This window comes from Chanodichthys erythropterus, chromosome 19, assembly GCF_024489055.1.
Source record: "Chanodichthys erythropterus isolate Z2021 chromosome 19, ASM2448905v1, whole genome shotgun sequence".
Taxonomy (NCBI): domain Eukaryota; kingdom Metazoa; phylum Chordata; class Actinopteri; order Cypriniformes; family Xenocyprididae; genus Chanodichthys; species Chanodichthys erythropterus.
Window position 1 is genome coordinate 35,761,172 of NC_090239.1, and position 22,179 is coordinate 35,783,350.

A 22,179-nucleotide genomic window follows, 5' to 3' on the forward strand; every position below is an offset into this window, starting at 1 on the left:
CCTGTCTCCAGCGTGTCTCCTTCCCTCTGTGTGCCTCGTCTGCTGTGTGGGTGTGTTTCCGTCAGCTCCTCAGTGCTCCAGCGATCCCCAAGCTCCAACTTACATCTACCTGCAAAGAGAAAGGACAGTAACTATTCCTCATACTACTTGCTCAAACTTCTATATAACCAGTTCACTCACCTGTGTGTGTTCCCCTGCTCTACTGTGGTCAAATAAACATCCATTACCTGTTACATCTGTGTCTGTCTCCTGTATACCGTAACAATCATGACATAAAAACTGTAATATGTTTAAATTATGCGTGGTTTCTCCTTTACTATTGACGCTTGCTGGTTAGTGCGAGATGCATTCTGGGATACATGGTTGTCTCAAGTCTGCACAAGTCACCTCTCGATGCATCCTCGATAAAAGGGGCGGATCAAGAACACATCTGGGAATTTGAACTGAACTTGGCTAGATGTGAACTTTGAATTGGAACAGTACTTGGACAGCTACTGATGATGTTTCACAAGTCCACAAGAACACAAGTACAGACAAGTACGCATATTGAGAAAGGGCCATGCAGTTAGTTCCTGGTTCTTCTTCTTCTTTATATGGATTTGTGCCTAAAGGTGTACAGAGCGCCCTCCGGCTGCAAGTATGAACTGCATCCAGCACTCATAGTGATGATATATAGAATAAATATAGAATAAATATTACTCCTCTGTATAGAAATTTGACATAAACATATAAGAATCCATTAACCCTCATGTGGTGTTCGGGTCAATTTGACCCGGAGAAGATATTCTTTTTCCCGAAATTACTAGTTAATGTTATCGTTTTGGACTGAAACTTAGTGACTTTGTTCCCAAAGTTATTCGTTAAATTAGTTAAATTAAAATGATAGTTTTTTTATGATTTTCCAAAAAGTTGTGCTCCAAGTCAAGATACTTGTGGTGGTGACCCTGATGTAAGATCTTTAGGGCCCTATAATACACCCGGCGCAATGCGACGCAAGGCGCAGCGCAAGTGTGATTGCTAGTTTGCGTCCGGCGCCGTTCGCGTTTTCCCGTTCAGCGCCATGTCCTTAAATTAGTAAATGCATTTGTACCAGTTAGTGTGCCCATGGGCGTGCTGGTCTAAAAAAGAGGTGTGTTCAGGTGCATTGCCGGCGCATTGCTATTTTAAGGAGCTGAAAATAGACTGCGCCATAGACCAACTCAACGCTTTGGTAGAAACTGCGCCTCTGGGCGCGTCCTCAGTGCGCATTGACTTTGCTTATTACACACAGGGATGCGCATCACACAAACATGCCAAATATTAAAAACAAAAGGATTACAGTGTAAAAGAATATTATTGTGTAGGCTACATAAATATAAAAATGTAATGATGAATAGTCATTGTGTGTATTAGAATTAGGCTACCTATTTTCAATTCAGCCTATTACTACTTATAATGATGAACGAAATTGGCTAATTAATTGAACACTCCGAAATTGCAAATTGAACACTCCAATGCAAATTCCGCCATGTAAATAGCAATCCGCCATGGCGCAAGCGCATCTCACTCTTAAAGGGAATGGGAGATGACACTCTGATTGGTTTATTGAATGTTACGCCCATTACTCATTAAGAGAATAGGGACAACCCATTTAAAAAATGCGCTTTACACTTTGCATTTAGATAATTAAAATAGGGCCCTTAATGTTTTAATATTAAGTTTAATTTCTTTATACACACACACATTTGTGTTATCTTTTTGGGGGGCATTACATAGACATAGCCTTTATACTGTACTGATGTTATATATGAGTCCCTGAACCACAACAAGACACACTCTGCATTTTTTGTTTTCTTTAAAAAAAATTACTATTTGTTCAAATTTGACTTTGTTCTCTAGAGGAAGCTAAACTGTGCTTTTGTGTTCTTGTAAGGTTTTAAATATTGGGGTTGCTGGACCATAAACATCTATTTTTCTATGTTTATACATTTGTATAATAATGACTTTTTTGTGTATTCATGTATTTATACAGGAACTGATTGAGAATTGGAAGTCCATACTTTAAACAGGGTCTCACAAGCTGACTCACTGACTGATTCTAATGGTGGGATTGAAATGGTCCAGTCGTGGCAGCATTGAGATTCTTCCTCTGTTGGCAATGGTTGGCATTTGCCACATGTGCATCACATGTGCCTCGTTAGATCTTCGTCTGCCCGATGCTTGAGAAGTGTGTGTGTCGCCGCAGCAGTCTCTTCCATCTACCTAATTTCTTATTCTGTGTATTCCGGTTCAAAAATGAAAATTGCATATTACGTGATGTCACGAACGTGCATCGCAGAACAGAGCAAGGCGAGCATTTGTGCTTATAAAACATAAACTTTTTTTTTTTTAAATGACCGATCGTTTCGCTAGATAAGACCCTTATTCTTCGTCTGGTATCGTTTGGTATCTTTTAAAGCCATTTGAAGCTGCACTGAAACTGTCATTTGGACCTTGAACCATTTGGTGCCTATTCTTTTTGACTGAAGAAAGAAAGACATGGACATCTTGGAAGACATGGGGGTAAGTAAATTATTAGCAAAAGTTTATTTAAAAGTGAACTAATCCTTTAAGTCTTGCTTCTTCTTCCTCATATCCTGCTGCTTTTGCGTCTTACTCCGTGGAGGAGGACGCGCTCAAGTGGCGACACTGGATCTCTGGCCCTGTCTCTGAGCCTCAAATCGAATTCGGATCTGAGCGGTGTGCATGTTTTGAATGCTGCTGAGTGCACCTTCACCTCTCTGAACTTTCCCACGACCGTCTCAACGGAGGTGCCGAAAAGCTCAGAAGGCGAAACCGGGGCATCAAGGAGAAAGCCCTTCTCTTTCTCCCCGATGTCCGCCATGTTCAGCCACAGATGTCTCTCCGTGGCCACCATAGCCGCCATCGATCTGCCAATCGAGGCTGCCATTTGCTTGGGACACCACCTCATGGGACAAACCCTGCCCCTGATCCAGATCCTTCAGCAGGTCTGCCTGGTAGTCTTGCAACACTGCCATTGTGTGCAAAGCCGTGCCAGCCTGACCCGCTGCAGTGTACGCCCTGCTGTTTAGACATGATGTCACTTTAAGGGGTGTGGACGGCAGGACTGGAGCTTTCAGTGTTGGTGCACTGCCCGTGAAGAGATGGAGTGCACAGTGTACGCGGGGCAATGAGAATGTTACTTCTCGGCAATTCGATTCAAGAGACCTGGATAGGCACGGGAAATCCATCGACTGCACCCTCGCCTCTTTAAACCTCCCAAACACCGTTTCAACAGACGTGCTGAAAAGTTCAGAGGTTGAGACCAGGGCTCTCTGACCGGGGCTCTTTGATGTCCACCATGTTCAGCCACAGGTGCCTCTCAGTTACTACCATCGGTGCCATCAAGCAATCAAAGGCAGCAGCTGTTTGCTTGGTAGCAGGAAACAGTTTTCAACTCCTCCACTGTCTCCAAGCGGCACATCTTGCAGATCAGATAAATCCAGCAGCAGCTGATGTCGAACACATAAAAGGGGTTCACATTCAGGTACAGTCAGAAAAAACAACAACAACAACAACAACAACAAAAAACACTTTTTTATGTACTGTATCTTATTGAAATAATATATAGAAAAGTACACTCAACCAGGATCATAATGTAGTAACTTGAATTTGGGTTACATATATGCATATATATTTATAATACTATTGGCCCTATAAACTTCATTGGCCACCCATCAACCGTCACAAATTTCAGAATTTGCTGGTGTCACTGTTTACTATCTTAGTGATGCAGATCCAATTACATTTTTGAACAGATGAGCTAATTATCCTGTGCTAATCAAAGAAAACATCAAATTTATTTTTTCAAAACATAATTTTTTATTGTTTTATAATAAGCATACTGTATGATTAAAATGCAACAATGCAATGGTATTTAACACACTGCAAATCAACTAACCTTTGCTTTGTGTTTGGTCACAAGGATTTCTAATGTCTGACCATTTGTTCAGCAGGAAACATGTTTTACTTTACATCTCCACCAATAGATTTGGCAAACAGCAAACTGAAACATTTAAACTTTTTAAAATTTGCTTTTAAAATGTAGTCATTGCATTTTCTGTTAATTTGCGTTTTCCATCAATATTTTATTTGCAAATTTTTTTCCTGTTTTATGATTGAATGACAGGGCAAAACCCCCAAAAAGTGTGTGGTATGACATATCATTAATAATAGAATAAGTTATTTCAATTAAAGTGCTGTCAAGTCCATGTGGCTAACTGAGTATTATGCATATTTTATTCACTCAACAATTGTAAATCACAAAATATCTTTTCAAATAATAATAATAATAATAATAAAATCTATAAAGATATTCTGCACATTAACTTTCAATAATTTTAGCTAACACACCTTCCAACCTCACAGAGTGAAGTTAGCAGATTTGCTGGTCACAATCACATTACTACTTCTTAGAACAAATTAAACTTCTTTTACCATAAACAAACAGCATTAAAGATGCTGCAGTGTGGCTGCCAACTGTAGGGAGACAGAATAGCTCATGAAACTTTAATTACAGTCTCAAGTGATCCATTAACAATGACAGCCTTTCATTGCACCTTTGTCTTGTTCCTAAAATCACTCAAGAAAAAAAAAAAAAAAAACTCTTTCTTTAGCCCATGCCTCCTCAGCACTGCTCTGCCTCAATGAAGCCCTCTTTCTCATAACCCCCAAGATCAACCTCAGCATAGCTGGAATGGCATCCTTGATTCCGAAACTTCATGGAAGGCCAATAGTTATTGGTGCGACGCTGTGAAGAGACACCACAACAGAATAACAACAATCAATTTTATTTAATTTTTAAAGGATGAGTTGATCAAGATAGTAAAGGAAAATGATGGATGGATGGATGGATGGATATGTACTTACCTGCATGAGGTAAAAAGGAGGAGCAACAGTTGGATGTGTGTTAATGTAGTAAACAGCCAAGAGGGTCAAGAACACCAGTAGAACCAGAGCTGTGACTACACCTGCAATGATGGCTGTGTGTTCTGGTGCCTCTTCATCACCTAAAAAGTGTAAATGAAAGTGAAGCAATGATAAACAGGAACACAATGTGGTTATTTTCCATTAAAAAAATATAAAAATCTTCCAATTCAAAGATGTGGATGTGCAAAAGGACAAGGTAAAATGAACAGAGAGAGCACATAAGACAGACAGATGATTCAGCTCAGCATAGATATGGTGAATCACAAACAAACCTATGTAGTCTATATCAGTGCAACACTAAGCAGCCTTTTAATCTGACGCAGATGCTATTTTCAAATTGAACTCATGAAAACAGCTGCAAGTCAAGTCAAGTCACCTTTATTTATATAGCACTTTTTACAAAGCAGCTTTACAGTGATAACAGTGTCACAGAAGTCAGATAAATCCCAACACATACATTTATCACATATAGACTGTCTGTACCCCAAATTAGTATTCTGCAAAATACAAAAAACTTCCAAACCCATTTAACGGTAAAATTGAATTGATGTTCAACAAATAAAAACAGAGATAATACTGATAAAAAAATGATAAAGCTTGGGTTGCTGAATATTAGATCCCTTTCTTCAAAAGCACTTATTGTAAATTATATTATCACAAACAATAATCTAGATTTGCTGTGTTTGACAGAAACCTGGCTAAAACCAGATGATTACATTACTTTAAATGAGTCTAGCCCTCAAGGTTACTATTGTAAGGAAAGGAACAAAATTAGCTCAAATTAAATAATTAATTTATAGGGAATTATAAAGAGTCATTTAGTTTACTACCGAGCTTACGAGTTTACGACTGAATCGTCCAGCGTTCATCTGCTCGAGCTATCGTGAAAACACTGATTAGAGCCCGGTAACTTTAAGATCGACAGTTTAAGACATTCAATTTAACAAGCACATAATACAAGACACTTACTTTAAAAATCTACAAGAGACTATTCATTTTAACACAAACTAATCTAACACACACACACACACACACACACATACATACGCGTTGCAGAAAGAAAGGAAATGAGAGAGAAAGAGTTTTAAGAGAGAAAATTATATGATGAGCATTTCTAGCCAAATATGCACTTTAAAAGACCTGATCTGAACGAACCATTAATCATTAATTTAAATGCACCAGTTCAGCTTTAGAATCTGGAGGTACTTGCTTGAGTCGACTTTAAATGTAAATCTTTTCTCCATCCCAATCATTCATAAGTGTTACCTCTGGTCTCTGCTTTGGCAGAGAGTACCGTTTTAGTACATAATTTCTATTAAATGGAATATGATACATTTTACACAGATTTCATTCAAGCCATGATTGAGGAGAGGAGGAGAATTAGAAACATATCCGACACAAAATACTTTTATTCAACCATTCAATAGTTACAGTTACATGAGTTGTGGGTGTTCTAAAACATATCTGGTGACATGTAGCATGTGTAGACATGATATCAAATTTATGCAGATAAAAGATGTTTGATAAGACCATTTCAAATTGTTTGGAGTGATTTGATGCAGTTTTAGTTGTAGGAATATTCTCTGTGAGTATTCCTGTAAAGTTAGGTCACAGGCCTGCATTGTCTCTGTCTCTTTTGATCTGGAGATCAAAGACTCTTTATCTTCTTGGTGACCATTTGGTTTGTGACAAATAGCTTAAGTTTGTCACCTATCTTTCTGTCAGGAAACATGGGTGTCATAAAAGTACCTTGCAGGATTTTTTCTGTAGATGGACTGGAGCCAAAAATTTAGATTCTCTGAGTTTGGGTTTCTGGAGTTTTGTTTTGAATGAATCATCTGAATGATTCATTTGTGTGGTTCGTCCACGGTTCCTACAATATTATCGACACAATCCTTTTCAGAAAGGCAAAGGGGGAGGTGTTGCTGTAATTTATAGCAATATCTTCATTATTACTCAAAAGTCTTTCAGATATAATTCCATCGAAGTGATGGTGCTTTATGTAACGTTATGTAAGTTGACATTTGTGCTGGCTAATGTATACAGACCACCAGGGAATTTACTATAAAAACCTTGTTGTTGGTGAAAGATGCATTGGGATTGGCATTTACAGACATTCTAAACTCTATTGGAGTTAGACAACACATGTCAGGACCCACTTATTGTCGTAATCATACTTTAGATCTAATATTGTCATATGGAATCAATATTGATGCTGTTGAAATTCTGCAGCAGAGCGATGACATCTCAGATCATTATTTAGTCTCATGTATACTACGTTTATCCAAGGCTGCAAAACCGCCACCCTGCCATAAATATGATAGAACCATCACTTCTACCACTAAAGATTACTTTATAAATAATCTTCCTGATCAGTTTCATCGCTTTAGCATACCAGATAGCTTAGAAACCCTAGATGTTGCAACAGAAACTATTGAACCTGTCTTTTCCAGCACATTAGACACAGTTGCTCCTTTGCACTTAAAGAAGATTAAGAAAACTAAACCAACGCCATGGTAAAATGAGCAAACTTGGGCCTTTAAGAAAACAGCCAGAAAAAATGGAGCGCAGCTGGAAGAAAACAAAACTAGTTTTCGCATTTGAAGTTTTTCGCATTTCGTGGAGAGAGTGATTGATTACAGAAAGGCCTTGAAAATGCTAGATCTATTTATTTTTCAAATCTCTTAGAAAAAAAACAAACACAACCCTAGGTACTTATTTGATACAGTGGCTAAATTAACGAGAAATAGAGCTTCAACTTCTGATGTTTCCAAACAGCAAATCAGTAATGACTTTGTGAACTTATTTACTTGCAAGATTGACAATATTAGAGAGTAAATTATAACCATGCAACCGTCTACTACAGTATTGCGTCAGACAGTGCACTGTAGTGTCCCTGAGGAAAAATTCCATTCATTCGTTGCTATAGGAGAGGAAGAATTCTCTAAACTTTCATGAAAATCAACAACATGTATGTTAGACCCTATACCGACTAAGCTACTGAAATAAATGCTTCCAGAGGTCATAGATCCTCTTCTTAATATTGTTAATTCAACTTTATTACTAGGATATGTTCTGAAAACATTTAAGGTGACTATTATTTAACCTCTTATTTAAAAAAAAGAAAAAAAAAGAAATGGTATCTGTGAAGATTTCCAGTCAGGATTTAGACCGTACCATAGTACTGAGACTGTTCTCATTAGTTACAAATGATTTGCTCTTATCATTCGATCGTGGTTCTATCTCTCCATTAGTGTTACTAGATCTCAGTGCTGCTTTTGACACTATCAACCACAATATTCTTTTGAACAGACTTGAAAATTATGTTGGCATTAGTGGAATTGCATATGGTTCAAATCATACTTATCTGACCGCTACCAGTTTGTGGTAGTAAACGAAGAGATGTCATATCGATCACAAGTTCAATATGGAGTACCCCAAGGCTCAGTACTAGTATCATTGCTTTTCACTCTGTACATGCTACCCTTGTGAGATATCATTAGGAAGCAAGACGTTAGTTTTCACTGTTACACTGATGATACTCAGCTCTATATTTCTTCGAGCCCTGACAAAACTTACCAATTCCCAAAATTATCGGAATGCATAGCTAACATAAAAATATTGATGACCAGTAATTTCTTAATTTCAAAATTTCTGATGGACATTTGCATATATAAACATTATATTTTTGTGATTGTTTAATATTCTTTATAAGTTTTGTTTTATCTGCCGCTATTATGCAAGTTCCTATGTGAGTACTTTTATTTTGATGTGTTTCCATGAGCACCGCACATTGGGTAACAGGAAATAGCGAGCTCATGGCGCAGCAAACGCTTAACATATGTTTTTGTTGCATATGATTTGATCCTGTCATGAATCAGGTTTAATTGCTCCTTATATGACCTGTTATATTGTGTGTGCCTCAGTCTTAATCCCAGTCCCAGTCACAGATGCCTTCTCTGGATTTCACCATCCTTCTTCTGGTTCCCTCTGCCTGGTCTCTCCATCTGCCGGCCGTGGGTTTTCCCATCTCCAGCTTGAAGTTACCCTAGCCAGTGACGGCTCTGCGGCTCCCCTTGATTTTTGCTTTTGACTGTTTATTTTTGATACCAGCTGCGAGTGTGTGCGTGCATGCGTCATGCAGCCAACAAAAGTAAACCAGACTAGTCTTCTGAAATACCTCCATGTGAATGGCTGTATGTGTCAATTCAATCCTCCACATGCCTTCCACATGAGGGGAGCATGAGAACACATGATTGGCGTAACCCTCAGGATTCTAGACTGTATGCTGTTGCTCACTTGACTCACAAGGTACTTTACACTTTGATGGCAGAGGTGTCAGCAAATTATAAATGCTAGACCTCTGATTCCTGTCTCATCGGATCCATATTCTCCATGCATACTCACTCCAGCAAAGCTTTTAACCCAAAGCCAGGAGTACCTGCCCAGAGTGAGAACTATGCTGAAAAAGAAAAAGACCTCCTCAGATGTCAGTGGAGGCGAGTGCAGGCATTGGCCAACGAGTTCTGGAGCCAGTGCCGAAAAGAATACATCAGTACACTCCAACCCCGCATGAGATTCACAGAAACCTGCATGTTGGAGATGTTGTGCTGTTGAAGCAAGCTCAGTCCTCAAGAAACGACTGGCCTCTGGCTTAATCCCATCTCTTCTTCCCAAGCAGTGACGGAAAGGTCCGCAAGGTTAAGACAATCTCAAGTGGTAACGTGAAAACATCCCTACAACCAATTTCCGATTTGATCTTACTGCTAGCCAAAGAAGACTAAGTAAGACTAAAAACAGACTGTTATAATGACATTAATAATGCCAGGCGGGGAGTGTTCTGCCTCTGTTAGAGGCTTTGCATAATTTGTGATGTACATTTGCATATATAAACATATTTTCGTGATTGTTTAAAATTAATTTTAATTTTGACGTGTTTCCACAAGCACCACACGTTGGGTAACAGAAAATCACGAGCTCATGGGCAGCAAACGCTTAAAATTTGTTTTTTTTTCGCATCTGATTCGATCCTCCTTCTAAACCACGGGTCTCATTGTCTCATGTCTGATTGACACCTCATAGGACATGCGCCTATGCTGCGGAGAGATGAAAACATCTCAACTTTTCAGAATGCCACAAGCACACCGCAGGTCATGTGACAAGGACCAACCGATGAGCTTTGGCCTTTCCTTAACAACACTGAAATCTCAGCCGAACAGCAGATCATAGCTGTACAGGGTGTTTTTTTATTTCTCATCTCCATAAAAATATCTAGTAGTAGAGCTAATGCAAGGACTAGAAATCAGTTTTTCTGTTGTTGAAATGTCCTCATTAACATGGTGAGAGCAGCTCATGGTTGCATAGCAACGACAGATGCCACGGAGTGAAAGTGCTTTGGAAGGAAGGAGAAAGCGGCGCGCCCGCTTATGTGACGCGATCGGATGTGATATGTGAATGGCCCCTTAGAACGGCAACTTTTTCTTTGCATATGGAATATGGTATGAGACAATTAGAGAACAATAATAATAATAATAATAATAATAATTTAGTGGGCCAGATTATGTTTTATTTTTGAGATCAGTTGGCCTGCGGACCGGCAGTTTGACACCAATGTGCTAAACCCTGTCGAATGCAATGGCTGTAATTTATTTGAATCATCCATCTGTTTAATATATGTTGCAAGAGTTTAATATGATATAATCAAAGATGTTTGTTTTGACAATCAGCGCTAACGTGGTGTATTGAAAATGCATCTAACCTGAGTTAGCGATGTATCTGTATATTTCACTCGTTGCACTGTTAATAAGCATGATGTCATTTTGATTGGAATAAGTTTTCCTTATTTCTTTTATTTAATTTACAGTTTTACGCGGTTCAATGGCCACTGAGTTTGCCTGTGTAAACCACACATTGGTATATTAAAAGAGCAAGGCGCTCATATCCTGACTCTTGAACAGAGTTTGGCTTGCTGTTTATTTATATTACACGCTTGGAAAGCAAAACATATGAAGAGAACAATACACTGGGTGTGCATTTTGATACCAATCTTTCATTTGAAAGCCATGTTTCTAGAATCTGTAAAACCGCATTCTTCCATCTTAAAAGCATATCTAAACTATGACATATGCTCTCAATGACAAATGCAGAACAGTTAGTTAATGCGTTCATGACCTCAAGGCTAGATTACTGTAACCCTCTTCTGGGTGGTTGTTCCGCTCGCCTGTTAAACAAACTACAGCTGGTCCAAAATGCAGCAACTAGTGTTCTTACTAGAAACAGGAAGTATGACCATATTGGCCCAGTTCTGTCAACACTGCATTGGCTGCCTATTAAACATCATATAGATTTTAAAATCTTGCTTACTTACTTACAAAGCACTAAATGGTTTAGCTCCCCAGTACCTGAGCGGGCTCTTAATGTACTATAGTTCTTCACATCTATTGCGATCTCAGAATTCTGGACAGTTGATTATACCAAGAAAACTGCAATCAACCAACTATCAATCAACTGCAGGCGGTAGATCCTTTTCCTATTTAGCACCTAAACTTTGGAACAGTCTTCCTATCACTGTCCGGGTAGCAGACACCCTCTGTCAGTTAAAATCTAGACTAAAAACACATCTGTTTAAACTTGCATACACAAAACTCATTATCTACTTCTATAATTCAAATCATGTTAATTGTTAGGCTGCATTGATTAGGTCAGCCGGAACCGGGAACACTTTCCATAACATCTGATGTACTCGTTACATCATAAGAAGAATGGCGTCTTGCTAAAATTAGTCTCTTTCTGTTTATCCCAAGGTTTGCCACAGCCTACCAGATATATATATATATATATATATATATATATATATATATATATATATATATATATAGTATTTGGTAAAATTTTGAGTTTTAGCAATTTTGGTTACAATTTATTTTAAAGGGTCCTTAAGTTTGATCTGTGTTTGTGTTTGCTTGAGTTGGACTTTTAGTTTTTAGTGTCTGTTTGGACTTTAGTGTTTAGTGCCTTTTTGTGCCTCTAGTGCCTGTTTGTCATGTTTTATCTTTGTTTTGGTTTCAGTTTTAAGGACTCACAAGCTCCACCTCAAATACACACACACACACATAAAAAACAACATTAAATAAATAAAATAGAATTAAGGCCTCCTATTACAATACACATACAACAATAATTTTATTACATATCTTCTAACATCCCATCAGATATATGATTGTTTTCTTTTCCTAAGAAAATCTTAAAAATCCTATCTTCAAATCCTTATATCTGTCTTTAATAATATGTTATTTTCTACAGCGACATATTCAATGCCATTTCTTTGCCCCCAATTTTTTCCAATTAAGTGCTATAAGACGTCTAGCTTGTAGAGTACAAATATAGACAAATATTCTCTTCTTCTCAATTTAAGATTACTAGGATATATTTTTTTCATAATCTTTACTAATCATAATCATAGTCTGCACTCCCTTCCAGAATTTCAAGATCTTTTCACACTCCCATACACAATGAAAGAAAGTGCCTTTACATGAATTGCATTTAGGACAGATGTCTGTAATATTTTCAGTTTATTTAATAATACGGTGGTTACATAGACTCACATTAGCTAATTATACTGTAACATTTTCAATCTTGTATTAACAGTTTGCATCTGTGCATCTCTACAGTCTCTACCTCTCTCCAGCCAGTCATTGATATTTCCTCATTGAGGTCCTTCCTCTAATCGAGAGTTTGCAGACTCACTAGATCCTTCTACAAACATATTATATAAAAGTGAAATCAGACCTGTACTATAACAATTTTTGGTGACTTCCTTTTCCAAGATGGATAAAGGTGGTATATTTATAAAACACGTCTGAAATGGCAAAATAAAACTCCTTATTTGCAAATACCTAAAAAAAAAACAAACAAAAAAAAAAGATATCCCCCAAAAAAGGGACTTGCACCAACCAAAACAATTGCTTAAACAACAAACAAAACTCGTATTACATAAGCAGTCACACAGTACAGAAAAATGCAACAATTAGCTATCTACCAGCAGGGAGTTTCCATATATTTGAGGAGATAACCCCAAATTTTATAAAAGCTCTTGATAGAACCCCTCAGTGAATATCTAATTCTTTCCAGTTTAACAAAGTGAAAAACATTGTTAATCCACAAGGAATTAGTAGGTGGAGAAGATGACTTCCAATGCAATAAAATACAGCGTCTGGCCAGGAGAGACACAAAAGCCACAAAATCTGCCTTGTACCTTGAACAGTGTACCAACAGGGTTGGGGAGTAACAAAATACATGTAACGATGTTACATATTTAAAATACAAAATTTGAGTAACTGTATTTCGTTAGTTACATTTTAAATAGATGGTAATCAAATTACAGTTACTTTCAAAAAGTATTTTAGATTACCAAATGGATTACTCTGAATTTTATGTCATTTATTTAATTTAATAGACTATTAACATAATTGCTGTTTGAGGATTTTTAACCAACGAGCCAACTGTTGATGATTCTCCGACTCTTGTGTGTTTAAAAAAACGCGCGCAGCCTGTTCAGTTATTAGCAACCTGCAGAGTGCAGACATGAGATTGCACATAAAAATGGACGGGAAAACAAGGCATAATGCGTGGAAATTCAAAGACAGTTTTACTTATAAACATGAAAAAGGACGTACAGTAACATCATAGTGCAATGCAAGCGCTGTCTACCTGCAACAACCTTCTATCGGCTTCAAAGGATTCAACATCTAATCTGAGAAAAAAAAAAAAAAAAAAAAAAAAAAAAACTTCTTGAGATAGGCCTAAGCTGTTCTTGGTCTTTGAAAATGTTATTTTCCTTATTTACTCCTTATTTTCCCATTTACTCATACGTTGAGCTTTATATGGTTATCAAGCCTACGTTTAATATTTAAGAATTTATTAGGTCTTTGAAAAATAACACAATCCTCATAGAATTAACATTTACATGCGTTAAATAATGTTTTATAAAGCCAATTTCTTGGTGTACTTTACAGACAAACTTTAAATCTTAATAATTCATTCAAAATGTTTAGGTAGGCTATATGGCATGTACTCGAGTTCATGATCAAAAATAGAGATGCAGTAGTCCACTGGTCATTAATCCAAAGGTTTTTTAGTTTTATTTTGTTCTGTCTTTATTCCGGGCTTGCAAACAAACTGCTTTGTAATAATTTCCCAAAATTTCAGGAAATATTTACTATTTTTTATTTAAAAAAAAATATATTTATTTGTCTGGCAACAGGACGTTAACACAGGCACACGCTGAATACGGACACAAAGGGACTCTCTGAAGGGAATTGTCTTAAGAAAAGTTTTGGTGGCTGTTCCTCTGTAACCATGGAAACGCTATATCACTGCTGTTCCATAAGCGCCACCTACTGTCAGAGAGTGAATTTACATTTAATTCAGTCTGTCTGCTGATTTTGTTTTGTGCAGGTGTCTTATGTAACATAATTTCACAAAGCTAAAGTCTGACCCTGCTGTTTTTGCTGTTAATCTTGAAATTATACAATAATTTAAATGAAAAACAACACATCATGCTCATGTTCATAACATCTTTGTTGGGACTGTGATAAAAATCCAGTGTTTGCCTCTAAAATCCAGTGTTTGCCTCTAAGAGCTACACATATTTTTTGAACAAATAAACAAATATATTTGCGACCAGTATCAGAATCGGCCAATTTGCTTCTATTGACCATGAAAAATCAAAATAGGTGCATCACTAATAATAATTAAAAAATAATAAATAAATAAAGGATTATTTTAAAAATCTATTTTTTTTTCTTTGCTGTTTGTTGTTTATATGGTTAATAATAATGCAGCTATCAGTGCACTAAGGTTAAATATTAGTATAAACATATTTATACTAGGGATAGTTCACACAAAGTGATCATATGTTTTTTCCAAACCTGTAAAATGTGGTGGTGGAGAGATGCAAAAAACTGTAGGCGAGTCAGCTTCGAATATAGGCCTTCTCTCGAGATTATTGGGTAGATCATTTCACTTCATTTTCTTTATAAACATTCTAAATGTTACAACCAAACTTTAATAAAACAATTTAAACCACTGTGTCATCTCAACTCTATACATCTATAAAACAACCTATATTATAAACAATATTTTATTGTTATTTAATATTTTGTAATCCCTCTGATGCACATCTTTACAAATATAAAAATATAATTTAGGAATGATATATCAATAGTAATTATATATGGATGTGATGTTAAAAGAAACAATTATTTTCTTAATTTATCAAGATATTTAAATTCTTTACCAACACATAGGTTATGTCTAATAAAAAGCAGATATACATATATAATAGATATACATTTAACTGATGTTAAAAATAGAATATAGTGGAAAACCAAATCCTGGTGGTTAGCGGTCATTTTTAATTACAGGTTGTAAACTTAAAACAGAACATCAAGTTAATATGGTCCTTTGTGTTAAGTATTTCAAAGTATTCCAGAGTATTTAGATTAAGTTACTAAACTTGAGTAATGTAACGAAATACATTATACTTTTTAAAGCATGTATTTTGTAATCTGTAGTGAAATGCATTCTAAAAGTAACCTTCCCAACCCTGTGTACCAACAAGGGAAGTGTACCAAACAATGCTGTTACAGACACAGGTTTAATTGCTGTACCAACTACTTGAGACATTGTTGCAAATATTTCAGACCAATATCCATATAGAGTTGGGCAGAACCAAAACATATGTGCCAGGGTTGCAGGAGCTTGGTGACAGCGGTAACAGATAGGATCAACATCAGAGTAAATTTTGGAAAGTTTGACCTTAATCCATTGAATACGATGAAGTATTTTACATTGGATCCAACCGTGTTTAGCACACACAGATGAGGAATGCACCCTGTATAAGATTTTTTTTTTGCAATGTAAATTTTGTAAGACATTTTTTGTCAAGATAAAAACAGTATGCGTGGAGGCATGCATCATCATGAGTAATGGGTCATTTACACCTGAGAAGACAAAAGAATCGCATAATGAGTTGTAATGACCTGCATAAATAATGAGCTCTTTCAGTCAGGTAGGCTGTGAAAAAACCCTCTGTGATCATGTCTCAAGCTCATCATGGTGTATATCAAACATACAGAAAAAACAGCAATACTGTGAAATATTATTACAATTTAAAATAATGGTATTCTATTATATACGTTAAAATATATTGTATTTCTGTGATGCAAAGTGTTGGAACAATTATGCTACCTCTATGGCATTTCATATAGCCTTTTAGCTTAAAAGAATGCACATTTTGAGAAATATTGATGGATTCTCATATGTTTGTCAATTTTCTATACAGAGGAGTAATATTTATTCAATATTTATTGTCATCACTATGAAGTCTGTGTTTTCAATTCATACTTGCAGCCGGAGGGCGCTCTGTGCACCTTTAGTCCACAAATAAATCTAAAGAAGAACAACCATGTGACATTCCAGGAACTAACAGAGGCCAGAGATCGCTATAACATCCAGATAAACACTTTTAAAGACAATAAATACACGATTGAGACGATGTATGCATATATTGCCTCAGAATTTACGTCTGAATAGTGCTCGTTCCGTGGGCCGCATTAGCGGATAATGAGCTGAATCACAGGCGTCTGACATGGCTCTTTTTTCATACAGATTACATAAACAGAGAATTTTTGTTTTTTATTTGACTTACACGATTTAAACCTGACGTTTCAACGTTTCTTTAGACACAAATCTAATTGTTTTGTGATTAGTATTCACTAAGTTACACTTCATTTTCTGAGAACTATCAGATTGGACTTCGTTCAGAGGGAGACGAGAGATCACACATCATGTTAGTTTTCTTTATTTTGCAAAAAAGCACAACATTTTGTTTTTACTCTGAGTGTACACAAATAAAAAGATATTCCACAGATTAAAATTGTGTATAGCTCTTAATTGTTTGTGCAACACTGACAGAGTATTTTGAGTCTCTTTCACACTGATAAGAAAAAAACCAAGGTGGTATCACCGGCGTGACCGCCGACCCGAGGGAGTTAATAGGGGAGTATAACAGGGCAGTCAATGTGGTAGGGATACATGAGGTTTCTTCTATAGCAAGCCTCATAGGTGTGTATTGCAACTGGGACTGGTTTAACCAATATTGAAAAACCCTGAAATTGGCAGCCCAGTAGTAGTGTTGGCTTAATGTAGCACCATCTTGTATATATTACACTTGCTTGTACAGCTTATTTTTAACCACTTCTATTTTTTTTTTTTTTTTTTGTGCTTCTAATATGTAAAGCTGCTTTGAAACAATTACCAATTGTAAAAAAGCGCTATATACATAAATTTGACTTGACTAGTGTCTGAAGTTGGGTACGCCCATACCCCCCAAAGATTTTGGCTGCTGAAGAAGTGTTTTACTAATCCTAGCAGTCTTTTTATTCCAAATAAACTCTGAAACTAACCTATTCAGTTTTTGAAAAAAGAGAAATGGGAATGCACTGGAACAAATACATAAACTTTGGAAGGGTATTCATTTTTACAGAATTAATTCTGCCAGCTAGGGACATGGGGAGCACAGACCATTGAAGAAGTTTTTGGTGTGATAAAATAGAGTATAATATAGCAGAATACAATGTGTGGTACTTTACAATTAAAAACATATGCATGTCAGGAGTAGGCCTTCATGTACTGGAAAACATGTAGGCCTGATTCTAAATAGGGTTTGCTGTGCATACAGAAATCTGAATCACAAAGCGTGCATGAATGTAAATTGAAGAGTCTATTTTGAGCTTGAAGAAAGAGAAAAATATGGTCAAATAACTTAGCCCCAGATCATATCATATATAAGCTGATCATACATAAATATGAGCCCAAAAGGGTGGGCAGAGAGCTGTTAACTCTGCAGATCTAACTGTTATGACAGAGACACCGGAGACAGGAATAAAAGCAGTTAAGATGTTTATTTGGCAATCAGCAGAGCAAAACGGGTGATGAATGAGGTGGTGGAAGATCTCAGAGGTGGAATGAGTGATAATACTGTCCTTGTTGAAGTTGCAGATGAATGAAGATGGAGACGCTGGAGAAGGCTGATGGAAACACTCACACACACTGGCAGGTAGACACACGAGGAGACAATGGAGACAATGGAGACGAAGGAGACGAAGGAGATGATGAGGCTGGGTAAGTATCGCTTAGGGAGTCCTTGAGGTAAGTTTACAACTGGTGTAACACAAACGAGACCGGACAGTGAGTGTGTGTGAGTGTGGGGTTTAAGTGCTGGTGTTGATGACTGATGTGATGAGCTTCAGGTGGCGGTGATTAGTATGCTGGTGATTGGGTGCGCGGGTACTGAAGTGAGGTGGAACCTGACGTGTCTGTGACACTAACAGGCTCCGCTTGTAATAAAGCGTGTATTCTGAATCAAAGATTTTGAGAAGTGTTTTGTTTTTATAAAACGAAGAAACCACAACATTTTGGCACCTCAGATGGGACTGGATTGAAGCACAAGTGGAAACCACAGTGGTGGAACCTGCGGTAGTCAACGCAAAAAAAGTGGCCACAAGGTAAGCGATTTATGCTTATTATTTGTGTTGAATACCGGAGAGTTCATTGTGGTAAAACACTTAAAAGCTTTTCCAAATTTAAAAAGAATTATTAATCTTTGATTCAAGAATATTTGCATGTAGTGTGTCAGGCCTGGGTACTGATAGTGATATCAGTGGATCTGTGTTAATGCATGCACACAGATGGAAATGTTCACAGTTACCGCGTTATATCAAACAAAAGTCTGATAAACGGTCTGCTCGGGTGAACGGTTTAGAGATTTTAGTTAAATTCTTTGTGCAAGATCAAAGAAAATAGTTTTTTTATTTTAAAAATTCTTTGTGCAAGATCAAAGAAAATAGTTTTTTATTTTAAAAATTATTTGTGCAAGATCAAAGAAAATAGTTTTATTTAAAAAAAATTATTTTTATAAAATATAAAATTGTAAAAGCACAGGAAAAAGAAAGAGAGGAAAAAGTTAAAAATTATAACGTAATTAAATAATAAATTAAGAAATTAGTAAGAAGAAATAAATAAAATAAATAAATAAATAAAAAATAAAAAAAAAGTGTAAAATAAGGTTAGTTAAATTAATTAAAAATAATGGCTGCCACTACACCAGTGGAAATGTTAGGGTCAAAGTACCCATTATGTAAGGATTTAATAGACAAAATGTCTAATAAATGGCAAAAGATAACTAAAGATATGATGACAAAATGGCCTAAAGAAGGAACATTTGATGTGTCATTATGTGAGGAAATGGAAACTCTCATAAAAAAATTATAAAGTAAAAGAGAGAAGTGTAAATAGACAAAACAGAGAGGCAAAAAGAGAAAAAGAAAAAGCAATACTGGCATTGTTTAAAAAAGAGGGAGAAGAAATATTAAAAAATATAAAGCAGGCAAGGAAAGTATTAAAAGAAGTAGATAAAGAAACAAAGAAAAAAGAAGACATGATCACTAAACCACCTCCATATTTACCACCAGAAGGTCAGTTTCCAATACTTAAAGGACTGGTAGAAGTATCAGGAGCAATGCAAATGGAGGGACAGGTTGAATTAGAAAAAGAAAAACAATTAGGACCAGATGTAAGACGAAAAACAACTCAAAGTAAACAAACTAGCAGGACTTTGCCTTTAGACTGTTATGAACAGGCACAGACTGCTTAAGAAAAAATAAAACCAGAGTATGCAGGAAAATCACTTAGGAAAGATGACAGTGAAATTGATATGAAAGCTCAGATAATTGAAGAGACAATAGATAAAAGAATCAGAGAAACAGAAAAATTAATAAAAGATACAGATACATTAGTAAAGGATAGAACTAAATTGTTAGAAAGTTTACATGTAGAAAGTGAAGAGGAGGAATCATTTGATGAGGAAAGATGGTCACGTGGTAGAGAAAAAGGTACACTTAGACCTTTAGCAAAGCAGTTACCAATTTTGATAAAAGGGAAACAGGGACAATATGTTCCATGGGCTACACAGGACCTTGAGGGGCTGGTTAATCATCTCCCTGACATTCAGAAGGGGCTGGAAAATGGATAAGAGTATTTGAGGAAGAGACAATGGGCAAACTGTTAGCAGTGGGGGACATCAAAGCAAGAGTTATAGGTTGAACAAAAATGGAGGAAATTCTTGAAGCTGTCAGACACAGACGAGGACACAGATGAGGTAAGTGCTACAGTGTTTATTGACAGAGGTTTCAGACACAGGTGATGGCACAGGTAGAGAATCTTGACACGTAGAACAGACAATAGGTATAACAATGATAACTTTCCTTGGCAGATGACGATGAAGACACAGATGATGACGGGGAACTCAGGACTGGAGATGAAGACAACAGGTAGTTACAATGTTCAGGTTAGACGAGGTCGAGTGACGTGTAGGGATCGGTGCAAGACCAGACAATGAGTGAATGGGACTGGTGTGCTTATATGTGGCTCTGGTGATGATGCACAGGTGTTCAGTATTCCGGTTATTGTGAACGAGTAAGTGTCCGTGTCTGAAGGTGCAGGTTGTGTAGCCGTGACAGTACCCCCTCCTCCACGGGCGGCTCCTGACGGCTGGGAACGACGGCGGCGACGGGGTCTACCACGGCTTCGAGGAGCGGGACGGTCGGGATGTTCCTGGTGGAAATCGGTGAGTAGACTGGGGTCAAGGATATCCTGGTGGTTGACCCAGCATCGCTCCTCTGGGCCGTAGTTCTCACAGTCCACTAGGTATTCCAGTTGGGACCCACATCGCCGCGAGTCAAGGATAGCTCTCACCCGGTAGATGTTGGTGTCTTCATCGATGGCAGGAGGAGGAGGTACGGCATCATCACCAGGCTCTGTGGAAGGAGGAGACAAAGGGTCAGTGAAGGGTTTGAGAAAAGAAACATGGAAGGATGGTGAGATGCGGTACTGTGCTGGGAGTTGGAGATGGTAGGTCACTTCATTCAGCTGCCTCTCGATGGTGAATGGTCCGATGTACCGGGGACTCAGCTTACGGCAAGGCAGCCGGAGGCGGATGTCCCGAGTGGAGAGCCAAACTTGTTGTCCTGGTTGATATTGAGGAGTGGGTCGTCGGCGGGCGTCAGCTTGCTCCTTGTGCCTCCGGACTGCCTGCTGGAGGTGCACGTGAGCTGAGTCCCAGACCCTCTCACTCTGTCGGAACCAGTGATCTACCGCTGGGATCTCCGAGGGCTTACCCGACCATGGAAACAAGGGAGGTTGGAGCCCAGTGGTGGACTGCTGGAGGGAATTCTGGGCGTTTTCAGCCCAGGGCAGATACTGGCTCCAACAGTCCTGGTTACGGTGACAGTAGACCCTCAGGAACCTCCCGATTTCCTGGATTTTCCACTCAGTCTGGCCGTTGGTCTGAGGGTGGTATCCTGACGAGAGGCTGACGGATACCCCTAGGAGGCGGAAGAATGCGGTCCAGACCCGGGAGATGAACTGTGGTCCGTGGTCAGAAACGATGTCTTCAGGTAAACCGAAGTGGCGGAAGACGTTGTGAAAGAGTGCCTCTGCCGTTTTGAAGGCCGTTGGTAGTCCTTTGAGAGGAATGAGCTTACAGGATTTCGAGAATCTATCCACCACAACGAGTATACAGGTGAATCCTTGAGAGGAAGGCAGATCTGTCATAAAGTTTATTCCAATGTGGGTCCAGGGTCGTTCTGGGATGGGCAGAGGCACAAGCTTTCCTTCAGGCAATCTCCTAGGGGTATTCGCGATGGCACAGACTGAGCAGCCCCTGATGTACCGGGAGATGTCCTGAGGCATGGATGGCCACCAATAACGTTGTTGAAGGAGCGAGAGGGTCCTTCTCCTGCCTGGGTGTCCAGAGCCCGGAGATGAGTGAGCAAAGTCCAAGAGGGTGATTCGGTGATGAGGTGGAACGTACAATCTACCCTCTGGACCTCCCGGCGGAGCAGGTTGGAGAAGGTTCTCTTGTTGGATCTGTTGGTTGATGGTCCATTGGATAGGTTTTACGATCATGGCTGGAGGGAGGATAGGTTCTGGAGTTTCAGGATCGGGATCTGCCTGGTGAAGACGAGATAGAGCATCCGCACGGTTGTTCTGATCTCCTGGACGGTAGGTAACTTTGAAGTTGAATCTGGTGAAGAATAAAGCCCATCGGGCTTGGCGATGGTTGAATCTTTTTGCGTCTCGTAGATATTC

The 22,179-nt window shown here is 38.0% G+C and overlaps 1 protein-coding gene across 1 annotated transcript in view; it reads right to left on the bottom strand.

The window, feature by feature from the left end:
• Positions 1 to 4,666: 4,666 nt before the first annotated feature.
• plxdc1 (plexin domain containing 1) overlaps positions 4,667 to 22,179 on the bottom strand; it is a 285,375-nt gene continuing 267,862 nt past the window's right edge. The window contains exons 9-10 of the mRNA XM_067369103.1: positions 4,909 to 5,048; positions 4,667 to 4,789 (exon numbers count right to left, since the gene is read on the bottom strand). Of these exons, the coding sequence (XP_067225204.1) occupies positions 4,667 to 4,789; positions 4,909 to 5,048 (263 nt within the window). The remainder of the gene's footprint in view (positions 4,790 to 4,908; positions 5,049 to 22,179) is intronic.